The sequence below is a fragment of the Schistocerca piceifrons genome, chromosome 8 (genome assembly GCF_021461385.2).
Source record: "Schistocerca piceifrons isolate TAMUIC-IGC-003096 chromosome 8, iqSchPice1.1, whole genome shotgun sequence".
Classification (NCBI taxonomy): Eukaryota; Metazoa; Arthropoda; class Insecta; order Orthoptera; family Acrididae; genus Schistocerca; species Schistocerca piceifrons.
This window is the reverse complement of record NC_060145.1, coordinates 279,980,659-280,005,665: the sequence shown is the minus strand read 5'-3', so window position 1 is coordinate 280,005,665 and position 25,007 is coordinate 279,980,659. Positions and strand designations below refer to the sequence as shown.

Genomic DNA, 25,007 nt, shown 5'->3' with positions numbered 1-25,007 from the left:
TGGCCAAAGGGAGTATGACGTTTTGCCAAACACATGTAGAGAGCTTGTCAAAAGTTGTCACAACTCTTCCAATGCCAGCATCAATCTCCTTGTCAACAGACATGTTTGATGTTTGATTCAATAGTGGATCCAAGGTAGCAGAAGTTATCCATGACGTGCCTAGTAGTTACATCTAATGTGATACTTGACTGTGTGTTAGCACCCTGAACCATAATTATGGTCTTTCTACTGGTTACAATCTTCAAGAATAGGTGGCATGCATGACTAAATCTTGATACTAGCTCTTGCAGCCTCTTTTGCAGAGCTTGCAAGAATTGCAGCATCATCAGCATATAGGAGTTCCCAAACGATTATCTCGTAGCACTTTGTCTTACTCTTCAGAAGACAAATGCTGGAAAGCCTTCCATCTTTCCTAGTATGCATGTGTACTCCAACATTGGAATTCTCAAAAGTCACTTGGAGCAGTAAAAAAAAATAATAATAAATAAATAAATAAATAAATAAATCTGTAAAGTGTAGTTGCCAACACACAGCCTTGTCTTACACCATAGTTCATATTGAAAGGTTTGGATGTATTACCACCAAAGATTACAGAGCCATGCATATTGTAATGAAAAGATCTTATTAAGGACAGCAAAGTTCATGGACATTCAGTTTTTTCCCTGCCTACTGATGGTGTCAAGGGCTTTGCTGAGATTGACGAAAGCCACATATAATGGCAGGATAAGTTGCTGAAGTATCCAAAGCTACTGAAGAAATGTTGACCTCTTCTGAGTGTAGGTTATCATAGTGCTGCACCCATCTATCTAGCTACTGGTTTTTATCATTGACTGGGTCACCATTAACATCTTTTATTGCAGAGTACGTCCTGCTTGTTGGCCCTATGGCCATTCTGATGGCTTGATACATGCAATGGAAATCTCCTTTGTCACGGCAGATCTGACTAGATTTGCAAAGGCTGGTCCATTATCTGTTTGCCCAGTGAGAAGAAACTTGGTGCAGATCTGCTTTGCAGCCCTTGTACGTGGCTATTGATCATTGGTCTTTAAGATTATTCATAAGCTGTGTACGAGCATTGTGTTTCTTGTCTATATATGGGCACGGCTCCCTTTCACATACAGCAAACCAGTCGCTGAAAATGAGTCTTACCCGGCTTTCCAAATGTTCTAATAGCTGTTTGCATAATATTTTCTTTAGCTAGATTCCACATGTTTTCGGTGCTCTGCACAGTTATCAAGGACTCACGATTCAGTTTTGTCTGAATATCTTCTCTGAACTTTTTATGTAGTGCATCATCTTCAATGGCTTTGGTGTTGATCTTCATTCATCGACAAATGCTCTGAGCTGAGTGAATCATCTTTGGTGTGAACCATGATTTGGTCTTAACTAAAGAGTGATCAGTTTCACAGTCAGCACTGTGATATGTATAGGGACATGACGTAGGTCACATCTTCTGGTTATGATGAAGTCAGTTTGATGACAATGGCCTGAATATTAGTGTTTCCACGTTACTTTGGGCATGGCTATGTTCTGGAAGTAAGGGTTGGTGATGTAGTGCGAAAGAGAGCTGCAAAGCTCCAGCAGTCAGTGACCATTCTCATTCATATTTCCAGTGCTGTGTGGTCTTTGATTTCAGGTGGCACTTTCACAGTGGGAGCATATGCTGAGATTAATGTGATCGGGCCTGATGTTGTCCTTGATCTTAAAATTGTTTAATCATTCAAAAATAGATTTTGGTTGTTTGCAGCAGCTAAGGAGACTGTTTTGCACTGCAAAGCCAACTCCATGCTCACATCTTTCTTCAATTACTCTCCCTTTCCAGAAAAAGGTGTAATTATCTCGACTCAGGCTGCCTTTTCCTGAGAGACAAGTTTTCTGTAATGCAGCCACATCAATGTGAAGATGCAGCAGTTCTCTGTCAATTATGGCTGTTTTACTGACTACAGGGGCTGCATCTGTAGGAGTGTCATGTCTGGGTAACATCGTTCTGACACTCCAAGTGGCAAATTGTGTTATTGAGTTGTTGGTTTTGTTCATATGAGCTATTTTATTGTTGTTTTTCTCAGGTGCCTCAGTAACCCATCTTGTATCAAGCACTCCGAGATGCTTTCTGCTCCATACACCCATAGAAGCGCAAGGTGGGAGATGAGCTAGTACCTTTTTGACTGCGGGCTGCCCAGCTCGAGGCGGGTGGTAACCAGTTAATTAGCTGCGCTGCAATCCTTCTTCGCATCAGCTGCTGTTTGGGACTTCACCCACAACCTCAGACTAGAGTCCTGCATCAAGCCCCACAGAACTGGGATGAGAGAGATAGGAAACTGATATCCACTGTTGGGCCTCTTTTTTCTTTTTAAAAAAAAAAAAAAAAAAAAAAAAATCCAATGGAGGCCGACAGGAAAGAAAACAGGAAAGGTCTGACAAAAGTAAGAGGTAGTAGTGTCAGACACTACTCAGGGCCCCCCGGATGCCATCCGTGAACTTCTAGATGAAGTCCCTTGGTGAAGTGTGCTTTATAGAAAAAGTATCTGCTGGCCTACTGATCCTTAGATTGAATGTTAATCTTCACATTTGTTCAAAAAATGGCTCTGAGCACTATGCGACTTAACTTCTGAGGTCGTCAGTCGCCTAGAACTTAGAACTAATTAAACCTAACTAACCTAAGGACATCACACACATCCATGCCTGAGGCAGGATTCGAACCTGCGGCCATAGCGGTCGCTCAGTTCCAGACTGTAGTGCCTAGAACCACACAGCCACTCCAGCTGGCTTCACATTTGTTAACATTTGCCTTTCTATGTTCTTTTAATTTTACAAACATTTAAGCTATTTGAAATAGCTTAAGATGGCTCTGTTAAAGATGCAACATCATCTAATGGATTTGGCATCCACAAATTTCTCCACATTATTTCAGAACTACCCTCTTAACCCTTCTCAATCTGTGGCCTCTGTGCAGACTCATGGCCTTTCATTCCAGTTGTTAGAACATAGAGACATAGAGCTTCAACTGCAGACTTACATCTACCCACAATCTTCCTGCTTCTGTTTCTTCCCTCTCCACTGTTCACCTCCATATTAATTCAGGGCTTGTCTCTCTGTTGTATGTTATTTGCAAAGCATGTATCCAGCCCATTTCTATTTTCTAATCTTTATCTGTATATCCACAGACTTTGCTTTTATATGATTCCACAGCTATTCATTGGAAATTACATTCAGCCAAAATACACTCAGGATTCTTCATAACCACCAATTTGTAAAAGTCAGTATTTCTTGGTGATTAATTTTGTCATCTTTCAGGTTTCACATCTGTACAGTAACACTGATTTTACATTGCTGCTGAACATTCAGGAAAATCTTTTCCAGATGAGATCCAGTTTGATGAAGGCAATGTTTGCTTTCTTGATGCTGCTGGAGGCATCCTCCTCAATTGTCCTAATGCTTCTGAGATATGTGAAGTCATCAGCCTCCTTACATACCTTCCATTCATTGAGAACTTCCTATCAATTGTTGTATTTAGTCATAGAGATATGGTCTTTCTTACATTTATAGACAACCCAACTCATCCCATCACTTCCTACAAATCGTTCAGTTTGTCATTCATGTGCCTGAATACTTGAGACAGGAGACATACATCATTGGTAAAATCTATGTCGTCTAGTTGATCTGTGATTCTTCAGTTTATTCCCCTTCTTTGTCTTCATTTGTGTTTCTCTTCGCTTCACCTATCACATTCAAGAAGGTAGATGGAGAGAGTACACATCCCTGTTTTACCCCAGACTTCATGCTAATGGGTGATATCAGGTTCCCTTTGTACTTTACTTCACAGGAGTATCTATTATATGTTTACTGCATTATTTTGATGATCTTATGTGGTATACCACAGTTTGACCTGGTTTTCCACATGCTTCTTCTTGACACTGAATGAAATGCGTTTTCATAGTCTATGAATTCTAGATGTAGACTAGCCACATATTCCATACACTGTTGAAGAATGATTTGCAGTGTATTCATCTGATCATACAATCTGATTCATACAAAGCCCAGCTTGTTCTCTTTGCATGCAGCTTCAGAGATGGTCCTTAAGCCTATTTAAGATGATTAATGACAGCACTTTTCTAGGAATGGATGACAACATGAATCCTCTCCAGTTATTGCAATTTTGTCATCCACCTTCTTTGGATGTTTACTGCGATTCCTATCTTCTATTCTTCTGGCATTTTTCTCTGCTCCAGATCTGGTGTCTTTGATACCTATTCTTTCAGAAGTTCTGGAAGAATACTGTCTGACCCCAGAGCCTTGCCACATTCTATTTGCTTTAGGGTGACTCTGGTCTCCTCTCTGTTAGGTAGTGCACCCTTTATCCCTGCAAGTCTCATGTTGTTCTTTCTCTATCAGCACCTCTCTATTTAGTACATCTTCAAATGTCCATGCTATCCTTCAGTTTTTCAGTTGCATTGATCAGCTGGGTTCCTGACTTGTTTTTCACTGGCAGTATTTTGGACCCTTCTTCATTCCTAGCATTCTTGTGGCCTGGTAAAGCTCTTTTATGTCTCCTTTTCTTGCAGCCTGTCTATATCCTTTGGTCTACTCTTATACTCCTGTCACCTCTTGATTAACTCTGGTATATTCTTCATAGAGCTCAGTCTCTTGCCTCCTGTGTGTAGTTTACTACATTCATTTTTGCTTTCAAATTTTTTCTTTCTCCGTCTTTCTTCCATGTCTCCTCACTAATTCAGTCTTTTTCTCCTCACTCATTCAGTCTTTTCCTTTTCTGTCTCTGGACCCAATTGTCTTTTCGGCAGTTTCAAGAATTGTTCTCATGACTTTCTGCTGATGCTCTTGTATTCTATCCTCCACTCCGTTGAGTGCTTTGTACCTATTTTGCAGTTCTAGTCTAAATTCCTGTTTGATCTTAGGGTCCTTTAGCTTTGAGGTATCAAACCGCTTCTTTGGGATATCAAGTTTCTTCTTTGAATCTAAGATTTTCAAACACATTTGGGCTAGTATCTAACAGTGCTCACTGCCTATGTCAGCTCCCCTTTTATTTCTAATGCCCAGAAAAGCTCTTTCCCATTTCTCACTTATAGCTAAGTAGTCGATCTGATTCTGCATCTTGTGGTCAGTCAGCACCCAGAAGGCTATATGACATTTTTCTGTGGAAACACATTCCACCTGTGGCTAATTCATTGTTTGTGCACGGCTCCTTAAACTATTCACCATTTGCATTAGTCTCTCCAATTCTGCGTCTTTCCATTATGGGCTCCACTCTCTCAGTCCTTCTCACTCTCTGCCCTCTGTGCTAAAGATAAAAATTATTGGCTTGCGCCAATCCTATATCAGACAGTTCATTGTAGAAAATTTGTTGAAATATTTGTATAGTATTAGCTTACACTGAGATATGTACTGTATGCATACGTCTCTTCAGATATACAGGGTGAAAAGTATTTAAACCGACAAACTCTGGGAAGTTGTAGGTGACATCAAAACAAATATTTTTCCCTAATGTCATTTTCTCCTGTGAGGATTATTTAAACTGGTAGAGGCCATATTACGCTCTTCAGTTGTTAGAGGCCACATTACGATCTTCAGTTATTAGAGGGTGTATTACACTCTCCAGTTGTAGCCAACTGCTGCCCACCAGTGTAGCAGTGCATTGTCTGTGTTTACTAATGGAGCGATACACCTGGAGTGAGTACACTGATATGGTTGGTGCATACTACGTAGTGCACTACAACGGACGAGCTGCACAGTGGGTTTATCAACAACAATATCCTAATCGCCATATCCTGCATCATACGATCTTTGCTGCTGTGTACCAACATCTGCATGAGACCGGGTCATTTAGCAGATTACCTGGACAGGGCCGCCATTGCACGGTAAGAACGCTGCAATTTGAGGAAGCTGTCTTGCAGCATGTTGAGCGGGATCCTTCAATCAGCACTCATGCAATTGCACGTAACATGGGGACAAATCAGACGAATGTAAGAACAATCCTTCGAGAGCAATTTTTACGTCCATTTCACTTACAGCATGTCCACAACCTGGAACCAGTTGATTATCCATGCAGAGCACAATTTTCACGGTGGGACCTGGAACAGTGTGAAATGTATCCTACATTTCCATCCTCTGTGTTATTTACCGATGTAGCAACATTCGGGCGTGATGGAGTCATCAGCATGCATGGTTCGCATGTTTGGAGTGAGGATAACCCACATGCCACAGTAACTAGCACTCATCACCTGCGGTTCTTCGTTAATGTGCGGCTCAGTGTTGTTGAGGACTGTTTAATTGGGCCGTATCTGCTACCTAGGCTGTTAAATGGCATGCACTATTACAATTTTCTCGCCAGAGCATTGCCAGAATTGCTGGAAGACGTCCCGCTCCCTACAAGACAACGCATGTGGTTCCAACATGTCGGGGCGCCGGCACATTTCAGTTGTGTTGTGCATCGATTCCTGAACCGACGGTTCCCAGAAACGTGGATTGGCAGATGTAGTCCTGTACCATGGCCTGCTCAATCCCCAGATATGTCCCCTCTGGACTCTTTTGTGTGGGGAGAGATGCACAACCTTGTTTATACAACTTCTGTTGCATCAGAAGAGGATCTGGTTGCCCAGATAGTAGCAGCAGCAGGAACAATTCAGGATACTCCTGGGGTTTTTGCGCATGTCACACAGAACATGGTCCGATGGTTCAACCTTTGTTTACGTGTCAATGGAGGAGTTTTTGAAAATCTACTGTAATTGAAATTGGGTTGTGTTAATGTGTTGCCCCTTGATCGTAAAAAAATGGAAAAGTGTTTGTTGGTTTAGTTAATTTGCCACCAGAGAAATCTTCCTCTACAGGTTTAAATATTCCTCATAGGAAAAAATGACATTAGGGAAAAATATTTGTTTTGATGTCCCCTGCAACCTCCAGAGTTTGTTGGTTTAAATACTTTTCACCCCGTTTAATCATCCAATTTTCTTAAATGAAACAGTTTTCAATAAGGCAATATAACGGTTTGTTTTTCACTCTGCTTCACCAAATAAGACAGTAATGGGGTTACAGATATTCAGAGAAAGCTGATCATAGATGTAATTACAAGGAAATTAAGTTGTTTATGGAGACCAGAATGAAGCACACAGTAGAAGATTTAAATTAATTATTCATATTAAATTACTTGTATTTCTTTGGCATTCATCACATATACACCATTGTGCAATAGCATAATTACAACTAATATTTTCTTTTATGCTTTTTGTAAATGTTTAAAGGATGTGGTGGCCATCTGGAGCGACCTTTTGGAGAATTTACATCTCCTTCATATCCTAATCACTACCCAGATAATGTTCTATGTGAGTGGCTCATCACTGTTGAATGGGGCAATAGTGTACAACTCACCATTGAAGACTTCAGTATGGAACGCACCCCAGACTGCGGTTTGGATTCACTCACGGTATTGTGACATTGTTTGTCTCAGCCAAATAAAATTATTGATGAAAAATATTTGAGTCCGTATACTTAATCTCTATTTTCTGTGTGTGTCTGTCTACTTGTGTCTTTATCTTGTCCTGTCGTTTGGTGCTACCCATGCATTATGTGCAGTTTCATCACTTGTGTTGTATTTGATTCTAATATTGGATTTGAAGTGAAACATGATGGATTAAAGTATTTGTATAAAGAACTACTCATGTTAGTTGTTACCCTTTCTTTATTGTGCTTTCTCTTTACTTTTGGCTTCTTCTTGCCTGGTTTTCCCATCTCTACCCACATCTATTTCATTTATTCTTTAATACATTAGGTTTTCAGATCTTGTAAGTTCTATCACATCTTTGTTCAGTTAGCAGCTCTTTTCTTCCTCTCATGTAGTTTTGTTTTGGCCTGTTCTTTTCTGTATGAATGAAATGTATGTTCTTGTTTGATTTGACTGGGCAGTTCAGCTGGCATTCTGGGAGTTGGCACCAGCAAAATGTATTTAATTTATTTTAATTTAATTTGTCAGGTTCTGTTGAAAGGTGTGGGCCAGTTATGGTCATTGAATCAGTCACTACATAAGTAAGTGAAAGCTGATCTGAAAATTTAAAAATCAGAAAACATACTGTGAAAATTAAGAGAAAAAACACAAAAAATCCTTAGAATAGGATATGTACATGTACACAGTAAATAATATATTACAGTATGAACCCTGAATCTACTGTGAGGATCTGTTGTACAGTATAAAAGGACTGTGCCAGAAGGAAGCTTTTCTGTTTAGTTTTGAAAATCTTTAGTCTATCATGCAAATTTGTCAGTTCTACTGGAAGCATATTGAAAGTGAAATTTTCTGATATTGCACAACTTTGGATGTATTGATATAAGAAATATTATTTGTAGAAACTATTTATCTGTCTAGTGTTCACTGACTGATAGTGACAGTCCGTATTAATGACCACAAATTCCATGAGACACAATGCTTATCTAAATGGTTAACACTCAGAAGACCAGTTATTTAGAAGAATTATGGGCCTAGAAAACAAGGCATTTATGCCACAATTGAAAGTATTACTGACACATTTGTGTTTTATATTACTTAGAGGGTAATACACACAAAAAAGACCATGCTTCAAGGTTTAGTTTTCATATTTACTTTAGTTCTTTGATAGGTTACAAATTTTAAAATAACAATAACAGAAAGTATAATTATTATTTGGAAAGAAAGTGTGAGGTGTGTTATTGAGCAATTTCATATGTGTTTTGCTTTTGTATGGAAAAGTCGGTAAGATTCTGGCATGCAGAGAGGTATGTTGCTCTCTAGAGAACAATAGTTTGATTCTTTCCTGTGCTTGTTTTGCCAGTTGTCTCATTTTCACCAAACAAATCTTGCAAACCAGTGTTGGATGCTGCCTCATCATGAGAGTCATCTGTAAAAAAGACAAGACAAAGGCAAATAAATCAGAACTAAGCTGTAGTTATAGCATCAGTATCTCTAGCAACAATGTTAGTGGTGAAAAATTGTAGCAGGCTGCAGTTTACCTAAATATGAATATTCTTCAGACTATTTCCACTCATATATTTCTCTCTCCAATCCAGAATCATTGAATTCTTCCTCTTGAGCTTCCAAAATTAATTGTTCAATCAACAAACATGACTGTCATAATTGTTTCAGAATTAACAGTAAACTATGAAACCTGATGAGTACACGCATGAAACTGACAACAATGTGATCACCCAACTGCTCAGCCAGTTGTGGCAGCAGCTGTTCACTGCTGTTTCTTTCAAAATAATTGTAGAAATTGACAACAGAAGAAAACACTTGTCAAGGAACAGATAGCGAGATGTCCGTACATTGTTCTCATAAGAAACGAGTTCAGGTTTTGACTGATAGGTGGCTCGTGCATTGAGAAAATCTCAATGTGAGCTATACAGTCTTATGAACATAGTGTTGTGGCTTGAGTGAGCTGTGCTCGGGCTTGGTCACCAAAGTCTTAACCTAAAATTCCAAGGAGCTGCAGCAGTGGTCTTCACAAAGTTATTGATGTGGCGCTGCAGATAGGCCTGATTGCCGTTTTCTGGTGTAAGAATATTCTTTGTGAATGCATATAGTGTTGTCTCAGAATATGATACTGCAGGATGTAATAGAGTGAAAGTAAGCAAAGTAAACAAACTTTTACTTTTCATCAGAGTCAGTAATGATTGTGCAAATAGTAAACTTAAAGAGCATTTTAGGACTCTGAATATCATACTTGAAAGAGAGCTTTTCATCTATTGTCAGTCCCAAGAGTTTTAAGTGTTTCAATTACACTAATTATTTGTTCACCTTCTCACAATAACATTTGTTATTACTGCGTGCACAGTGTTTTACTGTTGTTAAGTGTCAATCTATTTTCCGTGAGCTACAAGCCAATATTATCCACCATCCATCTGTACAATCTGCATCTACATCTACATGTATGTGATTACTCTGCTATTCACAATAAAGTCCCTGGCAGAAGGTTCAATGAAGCACCTTCAAGCTGTCTCTCTACCGTTCCACTCTCGAACAGCACCCGGGAAAAATGAGCACTTAAATTTTTCTGTGTGAGCCCTGATTTCTCTCATTTTATCATCATTTCTCCCTATGTAGGTGGGTGGCAACAGAATTTTTTCGCAAACGGAGGAGAAAACAACGAAAAACGCCTTTGTTTTAATGATTGCCACTCCAATTCATGTATCATTTCTGTGACACTATCTCCCCTATTTCGCAATAATACAAAATGAGCTGCCCTTCTTTGTACTTTTTCAATGTCATCCGTCAGTCCCACCTGATGCGGATCCCACACCACACCACAATACTCCAGAATAGGGTGGACAAGTGTGGTGTAAGCAGTCTCTTTCGTAGACCTGTTGCACCTTCTAAGTGTTCTACCAATGAATCACAGTCTTTGGTTTGCTCTACCCACAATATTATCTATGTGATTGTTCCAATTTAGGTTATTTGTAATTGTAATCCCTAAGTACTTAGCTGAATTTACAGCCTTCAGATTTGTGTGACTTATTCCGTAGTCGAAATTTAGCTGATGTCTTTTAGTACTCATGTGAATAACTTCACACTTTTCTTTATTCATGGTTAATTGTCACTTTTCACACCATACAGATATCTTAACTAAATCATTTTGCAAGTCATTTTGATCATCTGATGACTTTACAAGACAGTAAATAACAGAATCATCTGCAAACAATCTAAGATGGCTACTCAGATTGTCTCCTGTGTCGTTAATATTGATCAGGAACAATAGAGGGCCTATAACACTTCCTTGGGGAACGCTGGATATTACTTCTGTTTTACTCGATGCCTTTCCATCTATTACTATGAACTGTGACCTTTCTGACAAGAAATCACGAATCCAGTCGCACAACTGAGGCAATACTCCATAGGCATGCAGTTTGGTTTGAAGATGCTTGTGAGGAATGGTGTCGAAAGCCTTCTGGAAATCTAAAAATATGGAATCAATTTGGCATCCCCTGTCAATAGCACTTATTACTTCATGAATATAAGGAGCTAGTTGTGTTTCACAAGTTTGATATTTTCTGAATCTGTGCTGACTATGTGTCAATAAATCATTTTCTTCAAGGTACTTCATAATGTTCGACTACAGTATACGTCACAAAACCCTACTGCAAATTGACGTTAGTGATATGGGCCTGTAATTCAGCGGATTACTCCTACTTCCCTTTTTGGGTATTGGTGTGACTTGAGCAATTTTCCAGTCTTTAGGTACAGATCTTTCTGTGAGTAAGTTGTTGTATATAATTGCTAAATACAGAGCTATTTTATCAGCACACTCTGAGAGGAACCTGACTGGTGTACAATCTGGACTGGAGGCTTTGCCTTTATTAAGTGATTTAAGCTGTTTTGTTACACCGAGGATATCTACTTCTATGTTTCCCATTGTGGCAGTTGTTCTTGACTGGAATTCAGGAATATTTACTTCGTCTTCTTTGGTGAAGGAGTTTCAGAAAACCGTGTATAATAACTCTGCTTTAGTGGCACTGTCATCAGTAATTCACCATTGTAATCACCCAGTGAAGGTATTGATTGCGTCTTGCCACTGGTGTGCTTTATGTATGACCAGAATCTCTTTGGGTTTTCTGCCAGATTTCATTGTAGAAATTATTAAAAGCATCTCGCATTGGAAGTATGCACTATATTTCAAACTTATGTAAAACTTTGCCAATCTTGGGGATTTTGCATTCTTTTAAATTTGGCATGCTTTTTTCTTTGCTTCTGCAACAATGATCTGACCCATTTTGTGTACCATGGGGGATCAGTACCATCACTTATTAATTTATGTGACATATATCTCTCAGTTGCTGTATATACTATCTCTCTGAAAACATTCCACAACTTTTCTACACTTACATGATCAAATTGGAAGGAGTGAAGACTGTATCTTAAAAAGGCATTAAGAGCATTTTTATCAGCTTTTTTAAATAGATATACTTTGTGTTTCTTTTTGACGGTTGTAGGTGTTATGGTATTCAGTCTAGCAGCAACTGCCTTGTGGTCGCTAATCCCTGTAATCGTCACAATACTCCCTATTTGTCCAGGATTATTTGTTGCTAAAAGGTCAAATATGCTTTCGCAACCATTTACACTTCAAGTGGGCTCATGAACTAATTGTTCAAAATAATTTTCTGAGAAAGCATTTAGTACAATTTTGGGTGACATTTTATGCCTGCCGCCGGCTTTAAATGTATACTTTTTCCAGCCTATGGAGGGTAGGTTGAAGTCAACACGACTATAATTGTATGAGTGGGGTACTTACTGGAAATGAAACTCAAGTTTTGTTTGAACTGTTCCGCAACTATATCTTCTGAGTCGGGGGTCAGTAAAATGATCCAATTAATAGTTTAGTCTGATTTTCAGGTATAACCTCTTCCCATACTATTTCACACAAACTATCTACTTCAATTTTGCTACAAGGCAAACTACCTCTGACAGCAATAAATTCTCCACCTGAATGAATGAAATTTTTACTCTCAGCAGAATTTGTGCTGATATGAAGCTTTCTGGCAGTTTAAAACTGTGTGCCAGACTGAGACTCAAACTCAAGAGCTTTGACTTTGGTGGGCAGGTGCTCTACCGACTGATTATGAGATACGCAAGCATGACTCACAACTCATCCTCATACCTTTACTTCCACCTGGAGAAAAGGATATTGTGGAGGCAGGCTTTTGCCATAGCCTAGGGGATGTTTCCAGAATGAAATTTTCACTCTGAAACAGTCTGAGCTGATGTGAAACTTCCTAGCAGATTAAAATTGTATGCCGGACCAAGGTACTGGTGGAAGTAAATCTGGAAGAATGGGTTGTGAGCCTTGCTTGGGTAGCTCAGTCAGTAGAGCACTTGCGCGCAAAGGGCAAAGGTCCTGAGTTTAAGTCTCAGTCTGTCACACAGTTTTAAGCTGTCACTCCACTACAGAGTGAAAATTTCATTCTGGAAACATACCCCAGGCTGTGGCTAAGCCATGTCTCCACAGTATCCATTCTTGCAGGAGTGCTAGTCTTGTAAGTTTTGCAGAAGAGCTTCTGTGAAGTTTGGGAGGTAAGAGATGTGGTACTCTGAATATCTGCTGACATCAGCTAGTGAGATCACATTGTGTGAGCTATGATTGACTTACAAAAACACATTACAGTCTGTTTCAGTGCATTGGAAACTAACATGTTGTGTTTGGTGTAATTTGAATTTATACTTTTGTAATACAAAAGTATGCCACTTACATGTTGCTGTGCATCAGAGATCTTTCCAAAACACTTCCCAACTAAAATGCTGGGAGCTCTATATTGGCGTATAAAACCTTAATCATTCAAAGGATTGATAAGTGTTACAGTTCTCAGGAATCCGGTAAGTTTTTCTTTATCCTTGTATATACCCTGAATTATGCGTGCACTGACAATGCCTTACGCAACACAACAGATGTTCACTTTCAATTCAATTCATTTAAATACCCTATTTGCTAACTCATTGACATAACATTACCTGTTTTTCAAAGTGACACTTTCATCATTTGCAACTGGACAAATTTTGAAAACAATTTTGAATCACCAGATTTAACCAAATGGAACACCATTAACATAAAGGGAGAGTTTCAGTGAGTACAGATATCGATAAAACTAAGTAACTTATACATAAACTGGTCACATGGTAAAATACATAAACTGGTCACATGGTAAAAATTTCATGGAGCCGCTTCATCTAACTTAATAACATTTGTCACAAAATGCATGAAAAGCTTCAGTTGTAACCAAGCAAAAGAGGATCGGAACAATGGAAACACAGTACACTCTCTGTGCTTAGCTTGCAGACTTTATCTGTCATGTATTGTCAGCACAAACGTGTAAGTCTCTGAAGAAGTTGCTTTTTCCAACACCTGCATGCAGTTTCCTGTTCTCGTTACAAGCATTTTCTGACGTTCACATCTAAATAAACAACTTTGACGTTAATATACCATTCTGTAAGACTGCCGGGAGATCCAATGGATTGTCTGGCTGCCTGTATTGCTGTTGTTCATTTAACACTACTTGGGAGGCACATGTAATCATCGTAAATAAAGTAAACAAAGGGAGAAAGATCAACAGTAAATTTCTCCAAGAATCAGATGTGTAACAGTACTCTTTAACTTGTACCCACATGAACTTTCTGACAGTTTGTCCAGAAAGTTCTGCTATGCCTACGACCTAGTTCTTGCCATACAACATAAAGTACTGGATCCGACAGAAGGGGTGCTGGTCACAGTCATATCTGTGGGAGGCTTATTTCAAAATCTGAAGCCTCAAACCTAGTCCAAACAAAACAATGATGTCTTGCTTCATTTTGAATAATTATCTGATGAAAATGAAGATGAACATAAGCTTCAGAGAGAGAGAGTTATTCATTGTAAATGGAACTCAAAATATCTAGGTGTCATCTTCAACCTTTCATCTTTCAAGCAACACCTTCTGAACCTAGCTCAGAAATTGAAGACTTATAGCAACATCCTCCATCATTAATTTGGAACTATCCAGGGATCCTCAGCAACTACGCTGCATTCTTCAGACTTTGATTTGGTGTATGCAAGTGGTGAATATTGTGCATTTGTGTGGATGAACAGACACCATACAAAGTTTATCAATTCCCAACCGAATACTGCCATACATATAATATCTGGTGCTATCAGAGCTACACCGGTTTGTTGGATTCCACTGTTAACCTGTATTATGCCATCTGATTTGTGCAAGCCTAGTGCTCTTATGAGAGAATACAAAAAGATCTCCAGAAATCCTAAACCATACACATATAAGGAACTGTTACATTAAAATCTTAAAAGGCTGCAATCACAACATCCTACTCCACATGATGCTTCTGTCATGGTTACGAGAGGTCTTAAATCTCTCAAAGAATGGGAAGATTGGTGTGAAGCAGTAACAGACGTGCACCTGCATAACTTTGTCTTAGGCACTAAGCTCCCAAGTGGGTTTCACAAGACTGAATTGCCCCAAATTGTATCCAAATGACCCGTGGCAGGTGCAGCGATATATTCCACAAGTGGAACAAGCTACCCAATCAGAATTGTGACAACAGACCTTCACACCAGACTATACATCACATTTTCAGTGACAGTCAGATTCAAGCATGGCAATGTGAAGATTTCCTGTTAACAACACCAAAGGCTGTGTACTGGATTGTAAAACTAGACTCTCAGTTATGAAATACATGTATCCTTTGAAATTATTTGCTGACTGTGAATTCTTGGCATCAGCTGTATTAGGTACAGAGCTACTACCCAAAGATACAGAGATACTACCCATTAGTGTCGTATGAAAGTTTGTGCCAGACCAGGACTCGAACCAACATAAATGTTCATATCTCATTATTGAGTAATTGGTCTGTACCTAATACAGCCGATGTCAAGGAATTTGCAGTCAGCAAATTAATTTTGAAAAATTTGGACACCTGTGGATTGTCAAAAGTGTCTGTTATTACAGACATGCATGTAAACATGTAACCTTGTGAAGCACATTGTTTCTCATTTGTACTTATGTATATATCTCTGTGTATATCTTGACAATTCAGTGTGTTAGCCCGATGCTAAATAATAGTAACAATAGTAATAATAATTTAATATACCAAAGAAAATAATCAGTTTTTGAAAATATAATGTAACTGGATAGATAAAAATGTACTAACCAAATGGCAGCAAGAGAACGCACACACATAGACTTTAAGGGTATTTTTAAGCTCCTTCTTCTGGTAGATGGGTTGAAGGGAAAGATAGAGGGATGAAGGAAAAGGAGTGACAATATTTGATAAATGGGGAATGTTTGGAAAAGTCACCCAGAACTCTGCATCAGGGGAGACTTACCTCATGGTATGAGAAAGAAAGACTGATTATCAAGGACTGCAGCTGATGAGATTTGAAAGCCAGAGAGCTGAAAGGTGGAAGATGGTATAATCAGCAAGATACAGATTACTGACAATATGTTATGCAAGAGTTAATAAGAGCAGAAAGCTAAATGCATTGTATGTCGTAGGGGAGGGGGGCGGGGAGTGGGAGGATAGACAAGTCAGAAAGTAAGAGGTACAGAAAACTGAAAGGAAGTGAAGAAAGGAATAATTACTGAGCACAAATGCTGAGACTGAATAAATTTTCTCAAATTAAGGCCAGGTGGATGGCGATTACCAAGGAACTGCAACGCGAGTTGTCAAGTGCGGAGTCATGAGAAAATGGCATCTGTAGGCTGACAACTTGGTGGTAGCCATACCAATTTAAAAGGCCAAACAGCGTTTACATAACAGCTGGTACAAGACGTGTTGTTTCACAGGTGGCTGTGCCTTTGATAGTATATGATTTGCCAGTTATGGGGGTGGTTTAGGTGGTGGCAGGAGGGTGCATAGGGTGTCTTACAGTGGGGACAATAACAGGTGCAGGAACCGTAGGGTAAGGAAATGGGGGCAGAAGGAGCATAAGGTCTGGCCATGATGTTGTGGAGATTGGGAGTGAACTGAAAAGCTTTCTGGTTGTGGTGGGCAAAATCTTAGACAGATCTTGTTTCAGGCCACAATTTTAGGAAGTCATAGCTTTGTTGAAAAAGCTGATTAGTGCATTCAGAACCAAGAAAATACTGAATGAGAAGAGCTGTACTCCTAAGCTGTTTTTCAGAGGGATCAGACTTACCAGGGTTGGACGTGATGGCCCAGTAAATGTATGTTTGAACTTGTTCAGGTGCAATTATGTCCATTGAAGGCTGTGTTTGAATGGTGGTGTATTGCTGTTAAGAGTCAGCATCTAAACAAATACAGTTGCCTCGAATGATAAGACTGTATGGGAGGGAACATTTGTCATGGAGAGGATGGCAGCTGTCAGAATGTAAGTACTGTTGTTTGCTGGTAGGTTTATTGTGAACAGAAGCTTGTAGCTGACCCTTGGTAAAGATGAGGTCAACATCAAGAAAAGTAATATGGTATTTGGAATAGCACCAAGTGAAATTTAACTAGGAGAGTGTATTTGAAGATTCCAAAAATTTTCACAGGTCAAGCTCACCATGAATCCATATGGCAACGGCATCATAAATATATTTAAACCAAACCAGTGGCTGAAGGCCACTGGATCCCAGGAAAGGACCTTCTCAGCAACCCATGAAAGGATTGGCAAGGAAAGGAGCCATCCTGGTTTCCATGACTCCCATGATCCTGCACCAGATATGTTTGTATGTCTGACCCTCAGAGGTAAAGTAGTTGTTGGTAATTATAAAGTTGATCAGGCAAGCTGGAAGGATGTCATAGATTTGGAATCGGGTGGGCACTTGTTGAGATAATGTTCAGCAGTGGACAGACCATGTACACGGGAGATTATGGTATAGCGGGAGGTGGCATTTATGGTGACAGGCAAATGTCTTTGTACCATGGGCTGCAGATGTTCATCAACTAAGGCAGACGTATGTTCGGTGGGTGCTTTGAAGGCAGCAGCTGTGGGAGGACCAGTGTGATTGGGTTTATGGATTCTAAGAAGGTAAAAGGTGAGGATGCGTGGTTTTTGTGGGGTGAGAATTTCTGTGGATTGAAGTTTTAGTTATTGTGAGTGGCCTGAAGTTTTAAGGAGGGACTGTAGGTCAGTTTATATCATAGGCATGGGACCCTGATGGCAAATGCTGTATGTATTGGTGTCAGACAGCTGACGTAGACCCTATCTTATATAGTCCCATCGATCAAGTACCACAGTGACAGATACCATGTCTGCTTGGAGGATAATGATGGAGCCATCACTTTTTAGAAAATCAAGAGCCTGTATCTCTGAAGAGGACAAGTTAGATATTTGTAGGTACCTGAGGAATGGTTTGTGAAGCTAAGCTGGATGTAAGGAATTCTTGGAAGGCTTGTAAGGGATGATTTTGAGGTAGTGACAGTGAATCAAGTTAGGATCACAGTTCGAACTGTTCAAGGCATGGTTCAATATCAGGTTTGCTGTTGGAAATATTTTGGGATTGGATTGCAAAGTGCTATTTCCATTTGACATTATGTGTGAAGAAAAGTACAGATTTGGCCAAAGCAGCATTGTTAAATGCATGTGTAGGACTGAAAATGAGACCCTTGGATAATAGAAATGATTCAGGAGGGGAGAGTGCCTTAGACGAGAGGTTGAGAACACTGCTGCTGTGAATAGCTCTTGTGATCATGAGTTATCATTGCTCTAGGAGGCAGTGGTGAAGGGTGGGGGAGTTAGGAAGGGTGACCAATCTCAGTTTGTGGGAGCGGAGTGGTGGTTGATGGCATGGCTGTTAGGGAGAGAGTTAGGAAGGGAAAATCCACTGTTGTGGTAGTTTAGGAGAAGGTAGGATAGCTTGTTGAGGTAAGGTTTGGCCTGTTGTTGCAGTTAGAGGTTGCTTTAGCAGATGATACTATCCAAGAAAACATGAGGGGCAGATAACTGCAGGATTTTGTATGAGAGAACTCTGGTGTAGTGGAAATGGGCAGATGATGCATACAGATTACAAACTAGCATGGTAAATGCAATTGATTACTGTATTTTAAACTGTAAAAGAGATGGTGTAGAGTAGGATTACATCAAGGAACAGGGACTTTCAACATTAGGCCTTTGGGGGTAACTCCCAGAGAAAGGCAGATTTTAAGGATCACAATGTGGGACCTTAGTTTTTATAGAGGAAGAGCATGTTTTCAAATGAACTGAATATAATATGCGATGGGATTCATCATTTCAATAGAGGAGGGTTAGGAGTATTACAGATGGTGAGAGTGTCGAAAAAAGGAAGCAGAGGGAGAAAACTAAGGGAAAAAATGAAGACAAGAAAGGGTGGGGGCCAGAGAAAAAAAAATCTGAAAAATGTATAAAAATTTGTACGAAAATCATGAGAAAAGACAAGGATAAACAAGAAGTAATGAGTGGGTGATAATTTCTTGCCAGAAAAGTGGGCTGTATGATGTGAAAAAACTGTGACAGGAAAAAAAAATCACAAAAATTATGAAAAAAAAGTGATAGGAAAAAATTACAGCAGTAAATTGTGATGGGGAAAGATTATGGAAAAGACATAAAAGCAGACAGAAGCTTAAAAACACTGCAAACAGAAAGAGGAATTCATTGGAAACAATGGCATCTTATGTGTTTTGAAAATAAAATAATGCAGGCAGTAACACTCAATCAGCACAGTTTGGTGAAAAATAAATGCACATAAACATGAAAGTATCAAATACAAGCAAGGTAAGTAGTCGGTGAAAAAAAAATGATGTCAAATTTGCAAATAATTCTGTGACACATGATCAAGAAGTGTAATGAACCATAAGCAAAGTATTACATGCAAATTTGTAAATAACAATGGTTCCATCTAAGTGCACAGAAATCAGTACTAGAGAAGATGTAGGGTCAAGATGTTGGATGGTATAGGTGGTAAGGTGAATAAATGAGCAAACCAGCACATAAGGTCAAAGTAAATGAAAATAAAGACTGTCAAGGGAGTTTCATAAGAAGGAATGATTGCCACAAGAGATAACTATAAAAACGAAAATAATCCATCTTTGAAAATATAATGTGACTGGATGGATGAAAATTCAAGTCACCAAATGGTGGCAGGAGAAAACATATGCAAAAAGATTAAGTGAATGTGCAAGATTTCAGAGCCAGTGGCTCCTTCTTCTAGCAGATGGGTTGAAGGGGAAGGAATAGGGACGAATTAAAAGGACTGGTGAAGTTTAGAAAATGGGAGGGTTTGGAAAAGTCACCCAGAACCCTGCATCTGGGGAAATGTACTGTATGGGATAAGAAGGGAAGACTGGTTGTTGGGGACAGCACCAGATGAGATTTGAAACCCTGAGAGCATAATGGTGGAAGATAGGATAATAAGCAAGATAGGATTACTGACAAAACATTGTGCAAGAGTTTTATAAGAGCAGAAAGCAAATCACATTGTATCTCATAGGGCCATGGGGGAGGGGTGGGGTGGGGTGGGGGATAGTGTGTATGTGTGTGTGTATGTGGGGGGGGGGGGGGGGGGGTGTATAGACAGGTCCCAAAATCGGAAAATAAAAGGGAGTGAAAAAAGGAAAAGTTGTTGTGCAGTAATTCTGAGGCTGAAGAAATTAACTTGAATTTAAGCCTGATGGACGGCAATAATGAAGAACATGTTGTAACACCAGTTCCCACCTTCAGAGTTCTACAAAATCTGTGGGAAGAATCCAAATGGCATGTGCGTAGAAACAGGCACCTAGTATCCAGTACTGTTTCACAATCCTTTCACTGATCCCTACAATTTGACCCTGATGCACCCTCAGCTGAACTCCACGCACATTGTTCCCTAAAACCTGATGACTCCGTCATTATCATCACAGCAGATAGAAGATCTACCAGTGTGGTACTTGGTCGACTGAAGTATGCAAGCAAGGATCTATGCCAACTGTCTGTGACTCCTCTACATACTGCATCTGCCATAGAGGTCCTGTCCCTGTGATACAAACTGACCTACAGTCCCTCCTTAAAACTTCTGGCCACTCACAAGGACAAACACCTCAATTGATATAACTTCTTACCCCACCCAAACGATGCATTCTGACCTTTTACCTCCTTTCTAAAGTATTTAATGTATTTGTATGGATTGTAGCCACGTATCGAAGTGAAAGATGGATGATAAATAGTTTGGACAAGAAGAGAATAGAAGCTTTCGAGATGGGTTGCTACAGAAGACTGCTGAAGATTAGATGGGTAGATCACATAACTAATGAGGAGGTATTGAATAGAATTGGGGAGAAGTGGAGTTTGTGGCACAACTTGACTAGAAGAAGGGATCATCAGATAGTGATGGGAGACGAAAATTTAATAGTCATTGGTGAATGGAATTCGATAGTAGGGAAAAGAAGAGATGGAAACGTAGTAGGTGAATATTGATTGTGGGTAAGAAATGAAAGAGGAAGCCGCCTGGTAGAATTTTGCACAGAACATAACTTATTTATAGCTAACACTTGGTTCAAGAAACATGAAAGAAGGCTGTATACATGGAAGAGACCTGGAGATACTATAAGGTGTCAGATAGATTATATAATGGTAAGACAGAGATTTAGGAACCATGTTTTAAATTGTAAGACATTTCCAGGGGCAGATGTGGACTCTGATCATAATCTATTGGTTATGAACTGTAGATTAAAACTGAAGAAACTGCAAAAAGATGGGAATTTAAGGAGATGGGACCTGGATAAACTGACTAAACCAGAGGTTGTACAGAGTTTCAGGGAGAGCATAAGGGAACAATTGACAGGAATGGGGGAAAGAAATACAGTAGAAGAAGAATGGATATCTTTGAGGGATAAAATAGTGAAGGCAGCAGAGGATCAAGTAGGTAAAAAGACGAGGGCTAGTAGAAATCCTTGGGTAACAGATGAAATATTAAATTTAATTGATGAAAGGAGAAAATATAAAAATGCAGCAAATGAACCAGGCAAAAAGGAATAGAAATGTCTCAAAAATGAGATCGACAGGAAGTGCAAAATGGCTAAGCAGGGGTGGCTAGATGACACATGTAAGGATGTAGAGGCTTATCTCACTAGGGGTAAGATAGATACTGCCTACAGGAAAATTAAAGAGACCTTTGGAGAAAAGAGAACCACTTGTATGAATATCAAAAGCTCAGGTGGAAACCCCGTTCTAAGCAAAGAAGGGAAAGCAGAAAGGTAGAACGAGTATATAGAGGGTCCATACAAGGGCGATGTACTTGAGGACAATATTATGGAAATGGAAGAGGATGTAGATGAAGATGAAGTGGGAGATATGATACTCCATGAAGAATTTGACAGAGCACTGAAAGACCTAAGTCCAAACAAGGCCCTGGGAGTAGACAACATTCCATTAGAACTACTGACAGCCTTGGGAGAGCCAGTCCTGACAAAACTCTACCATCTGGTGAGCAAGATGTATGAGACGGGAGAAATACCTTCAGACTTCAAGAAGAATATAATAATTCCAATCTCAAAGAAAGCAGGTGTTGACAGATGTGAAGATTACTGAACTAGCAGCTTAGTAAGTCACAGCTGCAAAATACTAACGTGAATTATTTACAGAGAAATGGAAAAACAGTTAGAAGCCGACCTCGGGGAAGATCAGTTTGAATTCCGTAGAAATATTGGAACACGTGAGGTAATACTGACTCGATGACTTCTCTTAGAAAGTAGATTAAGGAAAGTAAAATCTACAATTCTAGCATTTGTAGACTTAGAGAAAGCTTTTGACAATGTTGACTGGAATACTCTCTTTCAAATTCTGAAGGTGGCAGTGCCAAAATACAGATAGCAAAAGGCTACTTACAATTTGTACACAAACCAGATGGCAATTATAAGAGTCGAGGAGCATGTAAGGGAAGGAGTGGTTGGGAAGGGAGAGAGACTGGGTTGTAGCCTCTCCCCGATGTTATTCAATCTGTATATTGAACAAGCAGTAAAGGAAACAAAAGAAAAATTCGGAGTAGGTATTAAAATCCATGGAGAAGAAATAAAAACTTTGAGGTTAGCCGATGACATTGTAATACTGTCAGAGACAGCAAAGGACTTGGAAGAACAGTTGAATGGAATGGACAGTGTCTTGAAAGGAGGATATAAGATGAACATCAACAAAAGCAAAACTAGGATAGTGGAATGTAGTCAAAGTAAGTCGGGTGATGCTGAGGGAATTAGATTAGGAAATGAGACACTTAAAGTAGTGAGGGAGTTTTGCTATTTGGGTAGCAAAATTACTAATGATGGTCAAGTAGAGAGGATATAAAATGTAGACTGGCAATGGCAAGGAAAGCATTTCTGAGGAAGAGAAACTTGTTAACATCGAGTATAGATTTAAGTGTAAGGAAGTTGTTTCTGAAAGTATTTGTATGGAGTGTAGCCATGTATGGAAGTGAAACATGGACGATAAATAATTTAGACAAGAAGAGAATAGAAGCTTTAGAAATGTGGTGCTACAGAAGAAAGCTGAAGATTAAATGGGTAGATCACATAACTAATGAGGAGGTATTGAAGAGAATTGAGGAGAATAAGAGTTTGTGGCACAACTTGATTAGAAGAAGGGATCGGTTGGTAGGACATGTTCTGAGGCATCAAGGGATCACCAATTTAGTATTGGAGGGCAGCGTGGAGGGTAAAAATCATAGAGGGAGACCAAGAGATGAATACACTAAACAGATTCAGAAGAAAGTAGGTTGTAGTAGGTACTGGGAGATGAAGAAGCTTGCACAAGATAGAGTAGCATGGTGAACTGCATCAAACCAGTCTCAGGACTGAAGACCACAACAACAACAACAAAGGTCCACAAATCCAACACCCTCCCCATCCCATAGTTGCCAACTTCAAAACACCCACTGAACAAATATCTACCTTAGTTGATCACCACGTGCAGCCTGTAGTACAGAGACTTCCTATGTATGTCCAAGAGACCAACCATTTCCTAGATCATCTGAAATCTGTTCCCATCCTGCTCCCATCACACACCTTGCTTTTCACCACTGATGCCACCTCGCTGTGTATCAACATCCTCCATGTACATTTTCTGTCTGCTGTTGAACTTTAGCGTCACTTGTGCCTCCTCATTCCAAACCTTGTGAAGTGCTTCCTGTTCATCTTAATCAACTTGTTACCATTGATGCCATGACTTTCTGTACCAAAATCTCCCATGTAATTGGTCAGTCTGCTGATGGATATTACCTTGATCAATGTCCTCGTGGTTCCAAACCTATGACTTATTTCCTGCTCACCTTAATCAACTCCATAGTTTCTAACAACTGCTTTTCTTCTGAGGAACAGACATACAAACAGATTAGTTGCATGGCTATGAGAGCCAGCATGTCTCCTTCCTATGCCAAATTTTCGTGGGTCCCTTGGGCTGTCCTGGGATCCATAAAACTTCAGGACCTGGTTTGATTTAGATGTGTTGATGACATCTTTGCCATATGAACTTATGGTGATGCTGATTTGTTAAAATTTCTGGAATCTCTAAATACCTTCTCCTTATTAGGTTTCACTTGATCCTATTCCAACTCCCATGCCACTTTTTTTCATGTTGACCTCATCCTCACTAAGAATTAGCTACACATTTCTGTTCACATTAAACCAACTGAAAACAACAGAACTTGTATTTTGACAGTTGCCTTCCATTCCATGTGATATGATCCCTCCCATTCAACCTTATCATTTGAGGTAAACATTTTTGTTCCAATGCAGACTCTTAACAACAGTAAACCAAAACTCTTACTCAACCTTCACTGGATGTAATTATGCCAGTTTCAATGCACATTTACCAGGTCATCACCTCCTGCCCTGGTACATCTTATCCCTTGAAAAAACAGCTTAGAAGTATTATCTTGGTTCTAAATGTGTTAATCAATTACTTCCGCAAGGGTATGAATTAAACTCCATGTTCCTTCTGCTCCCTTTTCCCAGCCTTATGACTCCTACCCCTGTGAGTGTGCCCCCTGTAAGACTTGGCCTATGCACCATCCTACCACCAGCGATACAAGCCCGCTGACTGGCAAAACATATACTAGAAAGGCATAGACACTTGTCAAAAGACACATGTCATGTACCAACTATTATGTAAAAACTATTTGACCTTTTTCATTGGTATGAGGATTACCATTTTATCATTTAAGATTGATGGACATTGATAGAGGGTGTATACTCACAAGACACAATATCCTGTTGCAGAGCATGCTCTTCAACATGACAAGTCATGAGCACAGTGTCTGTTACATGACATGTACCATCAGGATTCTTCCCCAGACACAATTTTCTCAGAACTCAATAGGTGTGAAGTGACTTTAAGATGTTGCTCTTGGTTTCACCACCCACCTGTCTTGATTTACGGTAATTTCTTCAGTCTCAGTATTTCTTCTCAGTGATTTTTCCTTTCTTCACTCCCTTTTAGTTTTCTACATATTTTATTTCCTGAACTGCCTGTTTTTCCCCACCTTCTACCTTTACTACATACAATGCACATAGCTTTCTGCTCTTATTAACTCTTCCATGATATTTTGTCAGTAATCTCTGTCTTGCA

The 25,007-nt window shown here is 39.5% G+C and overlaps 1 protein-coding gene across 1 annotated transcript in view; it reads left to right on the top strand.

The window, feature by feature from the left end:
* LOC124711575 (cubilin-like) overlaps positions 1 to 25,007 on the top strand; it is a gene marked incomplete in the record, with an annotated part of 644,865 nt that overhangs the window by 190,914 nt on the left and 428,944 nt on the right. The window contains 1 exon segment of the mRNA XM_047241722.1: positions 7,254 to 7,435. Within this exon segment, the coding sequence (XP_047097678.1) occupies positions 7,254 to 7,435 (182 nt within the window).